The sequence below is a fragment of the Oryzias latipes genome, chromosome 13 (genome assembly GCF_002234675.1).
Source record: "Oryzias latipes chromosome 13, ASM223467v1".
In the NCBI taxonomy this organism is placed as follows: Eukaryota; Metazoa; Chordata; class Actinopteri; order Beloniformes; family Adrianichthyidae; genus Oryzias; species Oryzias latipes.
The window spans coordinates 28,688,884-28,704,810 of record NC_019871.2 but is presented as its reverse complement, the minus strand read 5'-3'; the positions used below and the strand labels follow the sequence as shown (position 1 = coordinate 28,704,810).

The window sequence follows — 15,927 nt, the reverse complement described above, 5'->3', positions numbered from 1 at the left end:
GCCGGTGCACATAGGTGGCAAGAGCAAGAGAGCAGGTGTAAATAAACCCACCCTTCTAACTTCTTTTGAAGCTTTCTTTCTGCTGGTCGTTCATTTGCCTACCACTGTTTTTGGCCACTGAAAGCATTTTTCCCATAACTACTATTACTCGCCACAGAGTCTTAAGCATTTTTATTTAAATAGAAAATAGTTCTCATGTATTTCTGTGTGCATCAGAATGTGAATGTGTGCGTGGGTGAAACGCTTTGGGCCTTCTGAGAAGGTAGTAAAGCGCTACAAGTACACACTATTTACCAGTTACTTTCTTTGCAGAGATGATGGCTGTAGTCACGGAAATTCTAAAGCTGGACATGTCCATCAACCTCTACATGTTCCATGGAGGGACCAATTTTGGCTTCATGAGTGGTGCATTTGCAGTGGGAAGGCCATCACCCGCACCCATGGTAACAAGCTATGGTATGCTTTACAGTGCTTGTTTTTGCATGCACCGACACAGAAATGTACCAAATTAGCCAAAACATTGTGCATCACAAGGCTAATTGACAATACAGACATAATACAAGAGATTTAAAGGGCCATATACATCTATAAATTATATTGTTGCATTTCAGCAAAGTTAAAAAGAAAACCAAACATGATATTAAAAAAAGAGGAAGTAATAAAGTATCTCAAACCTGGCTAATTCTTCAGGGATTGATCATTTGCAATCTTTTCCTCTGGGAGGAAACTTGTTATTTGTCTTTTATGCAAATAAAGACCAAAACATTTAAAAAAAAATCTACTACTATATGGACAAAAGCAAGTTGAAGGAGGTATTCACTCCTCCAGAACCACCTAAAATCAGATTACAGCTCAGATTATAGCTTTGGGGGGAAAAAACTCAGTTGTCCTGCGGTTTAAAAAAACTCTCTTTAAACTGAGTCAGAGTATCACGTTTCAAGCTTGTCATTAGGGTGAACTACCATGTTTATACATTTTTTTAAATATTTTTTTATATTGTTTTAGTTTTGAGCTTGGTGCCATAATCATACTGTTAAAAAAGTTGCGAAACAGCACAGGGAAGAAGAACGTATTCACTTTCAAACTTCGACTAAGTAGGCTAATCTGTGTTGAATTAAAAGTTGTGACACTTTTATTTTGAAAGTTGTATTTATTTATTTTATTTTTCTGGCTTTGTTTGTTTGTGAAGTCGATGATTGCCAATAGAGTACACTAGACGTTTGTTTCTGTGGGGGTGGGGCTTTGAGCCTGTTGGCTACCAGGTCATGATTGACATCGGGTGATGAAGGTTTTGGGTGAACCGTAGTGATAATGCTCTCCTAAAGTTTGATGTAACTCACATCAGAGGAGGAATGACGCAGGCACACCAACAACTAATGACACCAAAACTTCATGTCATTCATGCTCCGGTAGCCAAAAAGGTCAAAGCCCTGCCCCCACATACACTTGGGCTCAATACTGAAAACGAAAAGACAGAAAATGAAAAAAAAAAACAGCAGCTGTTATTGATAAACATTATTTTTCAATTGGTAAAAGTTTTAGGTTTATAGTTTTATTCAAACTTAAAATTTATTTTGTTTTTTCAAATTTCTTTCAAATTAAATATCTCTTTCAAATTTACAGCATTTCTGAGGTTACAATATGTACTATCAAGTTTAAAACTGTTTTCAAGATGTTAAATTTGTTTTTTTTTTCTTCAAATTATGAATCTGATGTTTGATTCATTTTAAGCTGATCCTGATTTGACCCCATAGGTTTATCTTATGTTAAAGCTTTTTTATAATGTCTGACCTTATCATGACATTTTATAAACAATCTAAATTGAACCAGAATATAAAATATTAAACACTTCTCCTGTTTCATGATGAAACATTTTTGGACACACCTTCTCATTCAAAGAGTTTTCTTTATTTTCATGACTATGAAAATTGTAGATTCACACTGAAGGCATCAAAACTATGAATGAACACATGTGGATTTCTATACATAACAAAAAATAGTGAAACAACTGAAAATATCTCATATTGTGGGTTCTTCATAGTAGCCACCTTTTGCTTTGATTACTGCTTTGTACACTCTTGGCATTCTCCTTATGAGCTTCTAGAGGTAGTCACCTGAAACGGTTTTTTCTTCACAGGTGTGTCCTGTCAGGTTAAATAAGTGGGATTTCTTGCTTTATAAATGGGGTTGGGACCATCAGTGGTGTTGTGCAGAAGTCAGGTGGATACACAGCTGATAGTCCTACTGAATACTGTTAGAATTTGGGTTATGGCAAGAAAAAAGCAGCCAAGTACAGAAAAACAAGTGGCCATCATTACTAGAAGAAATGAAGGTCAGTCAGTCCGAAAAATTGGGAAAATTTTGAAAGTGTCCCCAAGTGGAGTCACAAAAACCATCAAGCGCTACAAAGAAACTAGCTCACATGCGGACCGCCCCAGGAAAGGAAGACCTAGAGTCTCCTCTGCTGCAGAGGATAAGTTCATCCGAGTCAGCAGCCTCAGAAATGGCAGGTTAACAGCAGCTCAGATTAGAGAGCAGGTCAATGGCACACAGAGTTCTAGCAGCAGACACATCTCTACAACAACTGTTAAAGGAGACTGTGTGAATCAGGCCTTCATGGTAGAATATCTGATATGGAAACCACTGCTAAAGAAAGGCAACAAGCAGAAGATACTTGTGTACAAAGTGTACATAGCAGTAATCAAATCAAAATGTGGCTACTATGAATAACCTAGAATATGAAACAGTTTCAGTTGTTTCACACTTTTTTGTTATGTATATAATTCCACATGTGTCCATTCATAGTTTTGATGCCTTAAGGGTGAATTTTGGCCCACTGCTGTTCAATAGAGGAGTGCAGAGAAAGCATGTGCCACGCTCAGAGGCAACCCCATCGCTCCCTGGCTCCCAGGCCTGCTGTTCTGATACTGCATTATCTTTCAGATTACGACGCTCCATTATCCGAGGCGGGGGATTACACCACCAAGTATCATCTTCTGAGGAATTTATTCAGCCACCACCACCGTGAGTGTAACTGCCCCTTCCCATCTTTCTCATTCTTTTTCAGCTCACTTTATTCTCGTCATAAAACCGGTTTTCTGTTAAATAAAGAGGGAGAACTTTACAAGCACACATTTTATTTTATGTTTTGTGTTGTTTATGGAACTTTTCACATGTGAGAATGATTTCCAGTCTTTTTTGTGTCAGGGACTAATTTTTTTGAAAAGTAAAGGCAGCAATCCAAAGCCGTAATTTGGCTCATGCTGTGTTGGTAGAATAGATCTTGAAAGCCTTCCTGAGCTTGATTCTCTGCTGAACAATGAGCAGTGGCCTGAATATGAGTCTGAGAATGTTTTGTCTTCCAGACTGTAAACAGAAATGCGTGACCTAGTTTTGTAATTAGATGTTTCGTGGCTGTTTGGCTGTTAAGTCATGTACATCATGTCAGTTTCACTTCGCCTTGTGGTGTCTTTTTTTTTTTTTTTTTTTGCATAGCCTTAATTCAGACTGATATGCATTAAACATAACACTAAGACTTCTAAAATAGAACTGTAATATGTATTTTTTTAAATAAAAATGTGTATAGAAACCTCTCATGATGCTAAATACCCAGACATAATGCCATTTCACAGTTATTGTCTTAGCCTGCAACCTTCTACCTTTATGCTACGTACACAGACTTGGTGATTTATGATATCAGCCGGACACAAACCGCTAAAACTGATTTCCCCTCCATGATCAATTTCAACCTGTTGACAGTTTCGTGTTTTAAAAAAAGACACTATCCGTATGTAACTACCAAATCCGAATTGCTGACTTGGTCAAAGTTCAACTGGTTTAACTTTTGATGGATGTTTAAAGGCTGCAGGTTTTTTCATTGAGCCTGAAAACAGAGTTAAAAATGTGTGAAGCGTGATTTTTGAACACAGAAACCCAAAACGCACATATACACGTGTTTCCTTTTGACTTTTCATACAAAGTGGCTACTTCAACACGTGTTTGTGAGCCGAGTATGTCGATTTCTCACAAAGTGTTCAGAAAAATAAGACACTGCTATGTATTTACGTCACTTTATGACGCATATAAATGAACACTTTTTGGCTTAAATAAACTTAAACATACAGAGAAAATGGCCTTTATTTAATATATAAAACAGTATGCAACTTTTGAGATTCATGTGACTTCCTTTCAAAATAAAAGACATCCTGTACAACAAAGGAAAAGGCATTGTTCAAATATTTGAATATCTTTTCAAAAATAGAAAACAGCCACTCATGATCAGGTGCGTCTTAAGGATAAATTCTGGCTGTGTTAACTGACTTCCAATTGATTTTCAGTGGTAAACCGTGCTAAAAAATCTGTGAAAATGTTTTTCTTTGACTTGGGTAAATTACCAACCGCTTGATAGATTTTTGGAGCGTATTGGGTGCTGTAGTCAGGAGCGTGGTGGAGTCATACTTTTTTTTTAAATGTTTGTGAATGAGTTGAAAAAAGTTGGACTTTTCTGTTTTGTTTCACTTAATGCAGCTTGTAGTCCAAAAGAATGTTACTTTTTAAAAATTAAGAACATTTTATTTTTATTTTACCAGAGATCCACAATGGAGAGGTAAAAGAGCCACTTATGGCCCCAGAGCCTCAGGTTGCAGACCTCTGGTCAAAGCAGTTGGAATGCCCCTTTTAATTATTTGTAGTTTAAATGAAGAGAAAAATTAAACTATTAAGTATTTTATTGGAGAGTCCTTGGTCATCTTGGTGGCATAGATTCATCAAAGTACTGGAAACATTCCTCAGAGAGTTTGGTCCATATTGACATGACAGCATCATGCAGTTGGTGGAGATTTGTCGGCTGAACATCCATGATGCCAATCTCCAGTTCCACCACATCCCAAAAGTGATCTATTGGGTTCAGATCCAGAGAACTTATTTTCATGTTCAAAACACCAGAGATGATTCCAGCTTTTTGACATGGTGCCTTATCCTGCTGGAAGTAGCCATCAGAAGATGGTACACTGTGGTCAGAAAGGGATGGACATGGTCAGCAACAACACTCAGGTAGGCTGTGGTGTTAGAACCATGTTCATTTGGTACTAAGGGGACTAAAATGTGCCAAGAAAATATTCCCACATCATGACACTACCACCACCAATTCAATTTTCAATTCAATTCAATTTTATTTGTATAGCCCAAATTTACAACAACAGTCGTCTCGATGGGCTTCGACCAGTTTTCGTGAGTCTGTATGAATTGTAGCCTCAGTTTCCTGTTCTTAGCTGACAGGAGAGACGCCTGGTGTGGTCTTCTGCTGCTGTAGTCCATCTATCTCAGTGTTGGACGTGTTGTGCGTTCAGAGATGCTCTTCTTCAGACCTCAGTTGGAACCAGTGGTTCTTTGAGTTCCTGTTGTCTTTCTATCAGAGGAACCAGTCTGGACATTCTCCTCTGACCTCTGGCATCAACAAGACATTTCTGTCCACAGAACTGCAGCTCATTGGATATTCCCTCTCTTTTTGGACCATTCTCTGTAAACCCTAGAGATGGTTGTGGGTGAAAATCCCAGTAGATCAGCAGTTTCTAAAATACTCAGTCTAATCCGTCTGGCACCAACAACCATGCTGCGTTCAAAATCACTTCAATCACCTTTCTTCCCCATTCTGACGCTCGCTTTTTACTGCAGCAGATCATCATGACCATGTCTTCATGTCTAAATGCATTAAGTTGCTGCCATGTCATTGGCTGCTTAGAAATTTGCATTAATGAACAGATGGACAGATGTGCCTAATGAAGTTCCCAATGAGTGTATGGAAGAAGAATCCTTTAAAAGTTAATTCCACACAGTTTTGTTTAAACTTGTTACGGACGGTGCTTTAAGTGGACAACGAGAAGTGGCGAACTCTCTTTGATGGAAGTCAAAACATAAAACGTAGAGAATCTTGAATGTAAATCTTGATCAATAAAAAAAAAAGGTCATTTTTTCTATGCAAAATAATATTAAATGAGAACGAGGGAGCTCAGGTCAAGTTTATAAATACTTTAGTCATACACTGACTGTGTACTTAAAGTTAATTTTCAATTATAACATTGCTTTTTTCAAAAAAGTTTTATTTAACAGGCAACTAACAGCAGTCTAACAAAAAATGTAACATTTTCCTCAAATGGAAAAGCTGATGCTGAAAGTAAATGAAACGTGCTGATGAGAATACTGTCCAAAATGGTTCAATTATAAACAAAAAAATAATAACTAAAAAGCATTTGTTTACTTTCGAATAGTATTCGAATAGTGTACTTTAAAGAGCTTTCAAGTGCCACTGCTGAATACCTTAAAGCCGTAGTTGTGGAAAAAAATGTTCTTTAAAAAAAACAAATAAAGAAAAGATGTGCCAATATCGTCTAAATCCAAAAACCACAAACCAAAATGAAACTTATTTAGTTTATCTCTAAGTTTTTATCTGGTTTGGGATACATTTATCTTTTTGAAAGGTCATGCCAAGAGTAGGAAGAGAAATACATTTTTTTGGTTTTATTTTACATGCACCAATAGTGTGGGTTGCAACATAGATTTGACTAGAATATTGGCAGTTTATTCCACATCAATGCCCCTCCGAAGGCCCAGGGATTCTTGAACTCCTCCGTGTGGGGGAGGAACTCACAAGTCCTCTTTCTATAACCTTTATCAAAGCTCCCTCACAGTTGATATTTTGTATTTTAAAACGTAAAGAAAAAGAAAAATCATCTGGTGCATTTTGGACTGTTTTTACAGATTTATCCCCGCAGATACCCGCGTCTGATTTCAGAGCTGCTGTGGCATTTTTTCCAAATAAACAATAGTTTGAAGTCTTTCCTGAAGTTTGGAACACTTTTTCCTTCTTCTCTTTTTTGTGCATCTCTGTAAAAGAAGCTGTTTTGTTGCCCGACGGTCTTAATTATGGTTTCTTTGTTGCAAAAAATCCCCCAGCTCAAGCAACTGCAATAGTTGAGCTATTTTATTCATGCGTATGGTTATTCATTTGATCCAGCTTTGCTTTTATTCTTGGTTTGATTTGATGACGTATTTGTTTCTATAAATTCATCTCCGTTCCTCATGCGTCCCTTTTTCAGTAAAAAATGCCTCACTTATATTCTTTACATGCCAGATGTAATTTGTTAAAGCATTTGTTTTGCCCCTACCAGATCTTAAAAATAGATGCGTAAAACCTTTGAATCATTGTTTGCAGTGAATCGTTTTTACAGATGCATCTTTTCACACTGTTTCCTCACTCTGGGGTCTTGTATTTATTGACAAAAGTGAAGAATTGTCCTACTTTAAATATGTTTTTTATTGACAGAAAAATGTAAATATGGTAGAATATATGACCCTGTTTTCTCTCTTCAATAGATCAGCTATTGGTACTTATAGATTAGTGAACACAGGACTGTTGTAGCTCTGTGATTTGGTAAAGCAGTTCCTTTTCCTGTGAGGCTTATAAGTAAATGAAAAGGAGATGTTTTTAGGTTAACTGCTCATTAAAATGTCATTTAAAGGCTGGTAAAAAAAAAAGAATCTGCAATACTTGAATCTGCAATACTAAAGAGCTGATCACTAATAGCTTTATTCCTGTCCTTGGTTTTTCTAGGCGTACCTCTACCTAAACCACCCGAGGCCACAGAGAGGAGCCCGTACCGCCCGGTAATCGTCCGGCAGCACCTGTCCCTGTGGAGCTGTCTGGACTTCACTGAGCAGGTGAGCGACTTTTAGAAAAATAACAGTTTACCCCGTGAGAGAAGTGCTTACCGTAAAGCTACAACTGTGTTTAAGCTCTAAAACAATAAAAAAATGTATGACTGTCAAAGCACTGCATTAAAGTCCCACTCCAGCTGTTGCGTCCCTCTTCAGAGTGGAGGGAGAAAATGTTTAACATAAAGAAAATGAAGATAACCGGGTGGGGTTAAAGTTGGCCACACAGCCGTTTATTCGGCGACACATAAATGAATAAATCAAAGGGAACTAAAGGAAAATAACCAACAAGACACCAAAAGGTGAAATTAATAAAGAACTTAAATTCTCAGGCTTTGTATCTAAACAATTATGACAGGAAGGCAAAACTCAAGATTACTCCAAATGCAAACAAAAGACCACAATGTAACAAAAGGACAAAACCAAAATCCAGCTAAAGGGGGAACCAGAGGCTTTCTCAAGCTAAGGCCAGGCAAACAGCAGGGGCAGGCTGGAAAGTAAATTCCCACTCAGGAATGCAGCCGCCACTGGAGCAGAGGATCCTGGGAGCTTTTAAAGCTTCCCTCCAAGCCAGACGATTGGAAGCAGCCTCAATCAGCCCTGCAGAGGGGGCGGAGTCAGCATCTGTGCCGGAGCTGACTTCTGTTTGCTGAAACCAAAAGACAAGCACACACCACAAAACAAGTAGACACTACCAGGGCTAGTAACACCAACTATATTTTTCTCCATTATAAAATCTTTCCCAGTGTTCTCTTAATGATGATTATGCAGGTTTTTGTCGACATCTAAAAGTCTGTCCTGTTTTTTAGACACATTTTCTGCAGCGCAGCAGGAGGTCTTTAGTAAATTTGCCTCTGGGTTATGGGCGGGACCATTGACAGCAAAACAGCCCCTCCCTCCTCGCGTTACCGAAGTACCCCCTGTGCGAAGCTGAAATCCCATAGACTTCTATAGAGAAACAAAAAGCTATTTCATAATTGTCAGACTAACAGTTCTTGCCATACTGCCTTTTATTAACATGTTCTTGCTAATCCTATGTTTGTTTTATGATATTTTTGCTGTAGAGAAAATTATTCTGATAAAAGTAGGCGGCCTTCCTGTTGAACGTTCGAAGCGTTTGATTGACAGATTCTCCTGAGCCCTCTCTCAGTGGAAGGGGTGTGGCCTTCTAATGTGCTCACTCCTGACTGGAGAGAGTGGTTGCCATAGAAATGTAGACGGACCAATCACGGCTTACTGAGGACGTCTGGCTCCAACATGGCGAAGGACATATTCCAACCTAATGAATTGACTTCAGTCTGTTGGAACCGGAAGCAAGGCATTTTCTATGGGTGACGTTAAGGAGCCCTATGTTGATATCCCAGCATGCCTTTTGTTTACACTCTCTCCTGTTAGCTTATAGCTTGTCACAAGCCCAGGCTAACATTAGCGTTAAAAAAAAAACAAAAACACAAGCAATATCGGCGCAAAGCGGACGCACAGTTTTGAGCCAGATGGCAGCTGAGACGAGTAAAATGAAGATGTAGGTGGATCAATTTGTCTTCAAGTGGTGGATGTAGAAATGAAACTGAGCAGGGAGACTTTGGCCCGCCCATGGCATCACAAACACGAGCTTTATCAAAGCGCGGGTTTGTGTCTGATCCTGATCCATCACGATTTGAATCCAGAAATACTCTGAAATGCAGTTTTAACCTTAAATTCTTTTATATATGTTCGCCATCCTGAGAAAAATGCCACGAGAGCATGTTACAAACACCAAAAACGCCTTTTTCATTAGAGTGGCACGATTGGTCCAACAAACAAAAATAAATGAAGTCATAATGTGGTCATTTGAAATCTCACTCTGCAAAAAGTAAAATCTGACAGGTACATTAGACAAATTATCCATTGTTCACTTTATAAGACGCAATCACCAAACAGATAACATTTCAACGTAAAAGAATGACTTAATGGAAAGAATATATCTATAATAGAGCAGAATAAACTTTTAAAAAAGCAGAAAAATAAACAAGTGTCACATTTTTCAGCATTGGAGATGTGTTTATTCAAAGTATGTTAGTACAAATGACCTTTAAAGTCACCTTGGCCTATACCAAATGTAATGATATGATTAGAAATGAGGCAAAGTTACTCACCGGTAATTGAGTTTTTTGCCTTGCATGTCCACTGGTCCATTATTGCCATTTACACCCTACGTGTCAAGGCTTTTATGTTCAAACCAGCTTTGCTGGCAGCTACTTACAATATTAATTATTCACTCTCCATCAGAGTCGTTTGCTTCTCTTGATATGACGATTACTGCGCTCCTGATCAGCAGCATGCCCTTGTTTAAAAACGGCTCTCACTACTTATCAACTGGCTTTTTAGAGTGAGCTGTTTAAATCTTATTCTTAGGGCCGGGGCGATACAGAACTTTTGATATCAGGACATAGTTTTTTTTATTAACGACAGAAATCACGATATAAACCAAATAACTATATTTGCCAAATTTGAGCACTGTGGCTAACAAGACAAATGTGTAACCAGATTTCAAGTTTCAAAAGAGAACAAACATAAAGATAAATATTTTTGTCAACATCCTGTAAATACACTAGGAACTAAACGCAAACTGTCAGAATTTCTCCTGGTCGTTGAAACTGTTGCTGCTGTGCAGGTCTTATCTTTGTGGGTTTTGCTGGACATTCAGTCTGAGATTGAACATACTTCTCTGCTTCAGGTGATAACAAAGGTTGGTGGTATTTCCAGTTTTAGAAGCAACATCCCTTCTGCACAATTTGCAGCGCTCGTTACTCTGTTTTTTTGTCAGTCTTTAAATCACTGAAATACCGCCACACAGGGGCCAAAATTGAATTTTTGAGTCCCCGGCCAAGTTGGCCGGTAGATTTAAAAATCTACTAAACACATTTTTACTAGCCAAATTACTTTTCAGACTTTTCAACCTTTTTCCACATTTTATAAAGATAAAACTGTAATTTTTTGTGAAGAATCAACAGCAAAGTGGGACACAATCATGAAGTGGAACAAAATTTATTGGACATTTGAAACTTTTTTAATAAATAAAAAACTGAAAAATTGGGCGTGAAAAATGATTCAGGTGCCTTAATTTAATACTTTGTTGCACCACCTTTTGCTGTGATTCCAGCTGTAAATTTCTTGGGGTATGTCTCTATCATTTTTGCACATCAAGAGACAGACATTTTTGCCCTTTCCTCCTTACAAAACAGCTGGAGCTCAGTGAGGTTGGAAGCAGTTTTTAGTTCTTTCCACAGATTCTCGATTGGATTCAGGTCTGGACCTTGACTTGGCCATTGGCCACTAGGATATATGTTCATTTGTGAAGCATTCCACTGTAGATTTTCTTTATGTTTTGGATCTCAGGTTTTTTTCATACTCCAACAGGTTTTCTTCCAGAATGGTCCTGTATTTGGCTCCATCCATCTTCCTATCAGTTCTAACCATCCTCCCTGTCCCTGCTGAAGAGAAGCAGGCCCAAACCCTGATGCTGCCACCACCATGTTTGACAGTGGGGATGGTGTGTTCAGGGTGATGAGCTGTGTCTCTTTAGCACCGGACATAGCATTTTGCATTGTTGTCAAAAAGTTCTATTTTGGTTTCATCTGACCAGAGCATCTTCTTCCACATGTTTGTTGTGTCTCCCAGGTGGCTCATGGCAAACTTTAAACAACACTTTTTATGGATATCTTCTCTTCCTTATACAATCTTCCATAAAGGCCATATTTGTGCAGTATACGACTGATTGTTGTCCTATGGACAGACTCTCCACCTCAGCTGTAGATCTCTGCAGTTCATCCAGAGTGATCATGGGCCTCTTGGCTTAATCTCTGATCAGTTTTCTCCTTGTTGGAGCTGAAAGTTTAGACGGACGGTCAGGTCTTTTTAGCTTTGCAGTGGTCTGATACTCCCTCCATTTCAATATTATCGCTTGCACAGTTCTCCTTGGGATGTTTAAAGAATCCCCAAATCTTTGGGAAATCTATTTGCATCCAAATCTGGCTTTAATGATCAATGATTGTGTCCCACTTGTTAATTCTTCACAAAGAATTACAGTTTTATATCTTTATGTTTGAAGCCTGAAATGTGGCAAAAGGTTGAAAAGTTCAAGGGGGCCGAATACTTTTGCAAGGCACTGTATGTCACTATTTTATACAGAAATACCTTTGACGTTTTGCTTTTTGAACTCTTTTCAGAAATTTTAATTTAGAAAGTGAAAATGCTTGCATTGGCGAGTGTTAATTTTGGACCCTACAAATTAATTCAATTGCAATACGAATAGAATTATTCTTCTATTGAGAAAAAGTTATATCACAATATGTTTAATTATTGTTTTATCCCCCGGAACCTACTTTTCTTATGTTTGGGGTCATGGCATAATGGCAAATTATTATGTCATGGTCATGAAGTTTTGTGAAAAACAAAGATTTCATCAAATAGTCAACACAAGACAGTTGAATTTAAATCTATGGAGTCTGGGTCGAGTCATCCTGCATATGGGAAAATTCCTCCGTCCCATCATGCACTGTCACCATTCACAATAAGTGGAGAGAAGCAGAGGCTGACATTTCCAAATATCAGAAAACTCACAGTGCTTTGTTTAGCTCTTTAAAGACATGACATTCACTGTGTCATTGAAGTCTTTAGTCTAAACCCTTACACTAAACCTTTCTGAGGTTACTTTAGAAATATCAAAATTGATTTGTAAAGAATATTCTGGAAAATGTGACTTGAAGAAGCAATTCTTAGAGCAATTTAACACCTTTAAATGTATTTTTCTAATTGACTCTTGGGAATACATGGTTAGGGTCTGTAGTTCACACAGGTGGAGCTTACCTGACTGGTAGATCTTTCTCTGTTGTATTTTCCAAGTTTAAGTCGTCTTCTACATCCCTCACTTCTGGTGTCCCACAAGGCTCAGTTTTGGGACCTCTATTGTTCATTTTATATCTATTGCCTTTGCAGCACATTTTAAGTTCTTTTAACGTTATTTCTTATCATCTTTATGCTGATGATATTTAGCTTTATGTGTCTTTTAAACCGCAGTATGTTTTTAAAATACAGATTTTACGCAGGTGTCTGAATTCAGTTAAGAGTTGGATGAATGATAATTTTCTCCAACTAAATGAAGCTAAAAGTGAGGTCCTCGTCCGTGCTCCTGACAGTTGCCCCCCCCCCCACATATTCCAGTGTTTTTGTCCACTTGCTTCCTTTATCAAGCCCTCCTGTCAGGAACCTCGGGGTAACTCTAGACCCGGCTTTATCCCTTGACTCACATGTCGGGTCACTTGTACGTTCTTGTTTTTATCATCTTAAAAACATTGCAAGACTGAGTCCAATTGTTCCGAGATGGAGATGCTGATCCACGCTTTTATTTCATCTCATCTTGATTATTGCAACTCCATCTTCACATGCTTGAGCAAAAAATCTTTAGAACGGCTCCAGGTTGTCCAGAACACTGCTGCAAGGCTTCTAACTAAATCATCTAAGTTTCACCCGTCACCCCGTTATTAATCCAGCTGCATTGGCTCCCCATCCGCTACCGATTGCATTTTAAAATCCTAGTTTTAACATACACAGCCCTCAATAGCCAAGCATCGGTCTACATGAAAGACCTTTTGCAGCCGTACACTCCTAGCAGGTCCCTGAGGTCATGTGACCAGGGTTTCCTGGTTGTTTAGAGAACTCGGTTAAAAACTAAAGGTGACAGAACCTTTGCAGCAATAGCTCCATCCCTCTGGAACTCCATTCCTCTCAGCCTCAGATCTGTAGATTCTGTGTTTTCTTTTAAAAAGTAGCTAAAAACCTATCTTTTTGAAATTGCTTTTTCTTAATTTTCTCTGTATTCTGTGTTTTTTTGTGTTTCACCATGTTTTACTGTGAAGCACTTTGTGATTTTTATCTTGAAAGGTACTATACAAATAAAGTTTATTATTATTATTATTATCTCGGTTAGTAAGGAAATGATCCTGGCTATACATTTTTAGCATTTAATATATTATAAATAGTTCAATACACAAAAAAGTAACTTGTGCCAAGGATTAGATTCTGTTATTGCACTTAATACAAATGAAATGTCTGGTTCTTGGCAAATTGGAAGATTACCAGCCCCTGACTTTTTTATCTAGCTAGTTTTGGTTTTGAAAAGAGTTTCAACCTGGAAGTCAGTGGACAGCACTTGGTTTTGGATATGACTTTTTCTTGTCAGATGGATCAATTTTCCCAGCAGAAGTTATCCACAATGAACTAAATATCCCCTTTAAAGACCCAATCCAATGAAAATCCTGTTTTTGGGTGTTTTATCATATTCTTGTGGCATTTTTCTGATGATGGAGGACATACAGCTATGTAAAGAAAGTTAAGCTCAACATTGAATTTCTGGGTTTCTTGATTCAAATGGCTGTGAATCCGGAGCAGACCAAAAAATGGCTAGGAAAAAGCTGTAGCTGTGACGTAGAAACGACAACGGCAGGCCACTAGGTTCCCTGCTCTGCGTTCGATTCATCCACTTGCAGACAAAAAGGTTCAAGTATGTCTGGGTTTTCCCCGTCTGAACTGGTATCTGGATCAAAACTGTTTGATCCGGATGAATAGCTTGAATATTGCTCGCCATTTTTGTTGCACCTATAATGTTAGATGTGAGGGGGAGAGTGTCAACAAAGGGATGATAGGGAATGAGGGCAGGCTTACTCTGCACCAACACCCAAAAAAAAACCCAGAGGTGAACTTCTAATGAACTACTGCTGCTCTGCAGAAACTATGTCCTAGAAATAATTATGGCATAATGATAATTAAGACCACTGGGAACGCTTTAAAAGTAGATTAAAAGATGATCGGAGTGGGATTTTAATGAGGTCACAAAAGTTACGTTTACTATTTACAGAATTTTTACAAATGGCTACATATGCACATGAAAACACACCCATGGCCTCAGAAGAGACCAAAAAAACCTATTTACCTCTCTATCTAACCTCTTTTTCACACCACACAGCCTTTCAAGTCAGAGAAGCCGGTGAACATGGAGAACCTCCCAGTCAACAATAACAACGGTCAAGCATATGGCTACACGCTCTACGAGACCATCATCAGCAGTGGAGGAAGCCTCAAATCCCTGAACAACATCAGAGACCGAGCACTGGTGAGGATACGGACAACAGCAAAGCCGCAGTCCCACGCCGCAGCTTGTTAGTGGGAACATTGGTGCTTGGAAAGCTGTGAGCTGCTGGTCATCACACCTCACAGTGTACTTGTGGAGAACTGAAAGCAAAGCCCAACTTTAGTTTGACCGAATGTAGATTTTTGTTTTCTCTGGTTGCAGAGGTTTTAAGTTTCAAGCAAGTATGCTAAACATAAATGGTTTTTTTCTTGTTTCTTAACGATTCCATAACAAACTGTTTCAGTGATTGTCGTTTTGTTGCTTTGTTTTTTAGGTTTTTGTGGAAAAACAGTTTGTTGGTGTTCTGGACTATAAGGAGCAAGAGCTTTCAATACCTGATGGAAAGGTACTGACAATTAGCATCATCTTTACACATGTGGAACTCAGAAATTGCTTTTACACCTATATGCCATATTTGCTGCAATATAGGGCACACTTAAAAGCCTTCATTTTTTTCAGAAAACAATAATAATGTGGAGCACCTTATACATATTTTTGGGTGTCAAAGGGATTTTGAGAGGTACATGGCGCTCTGTCAACATTTTTGTAATGTTGCAAACAAGGTTTGGTGCTTTCGTCAATATGCTAACGCAGCTAATGTGCAGCTGTGTTGGACTGTGTTTTTGTTACGTGTTGCAAACAAGGCTGGGTGTTATTGTAGATATGATAATGCATCTAACGTGTAGTGGTGTCTTTTTTTTTTTTTTATTCGATTCCATCAATGTTGGAATTTACAGGTTTTGTCAGCATGCTAACGTTGCTAACTTGTAGTGTTTTACAAACGAGTTCTAGAATGACTGAACGCAGTTAATGAAGTCAGACTGATGTGACAATAACAATAGACCATTCATTGATGGTGCGTAATCCGGTCTGCCCTAAAGTGCGGAAAGCACCAATCGGATTATGTTTGATACATGCATTTCTGATGCCCCTATCTCATTAGAATGATCAAAACCTTCCGTTTCTGTCATGTAGTGCATTATCAATCAATTAGAGGCAGTAGAAGGGCTTTTCCTATTGATTTCAAAATGGCTGCTGCTGCTACCTTT

At 38.4% G+C, this 15,927-nt stretch overlaps 1 protein-coding gene across 2 annotated transcripts in view; it reads left to right on the top strand.

The window, feature by feature from the left end:
• Positions 1–15,927, top strand: part of glb1l2 (galactosidase beta 1 like 2) — a 44,222-nt gene that overhangs the window by 17,373 nt on the left and 10,922 nt on the right. For both annotated transcript variants that reach the window (XM_004075932.4, XM_011482948.3), the window contains exons 10-14: positions 313–456; positions 2,944–3,024; positions 7,610–7,716; positions 14,714–14,860; positions 15,153–15,224. In XM_004075932.4, the coding sequence (XP_004075980.1) occupies positions 313–456; positions 2,944–3,024; positions 7,610–7,716; positions 14,714–14,860; positions 15,153–15,224 (551 nt within the window). The remainder of the gene's footprint in view (positions 1–312; positions 457–2,943; positions 3,025–7,609; positions 7,717–14,713; positions 14,861–15,152; positions 15,225–15,927) is intronic.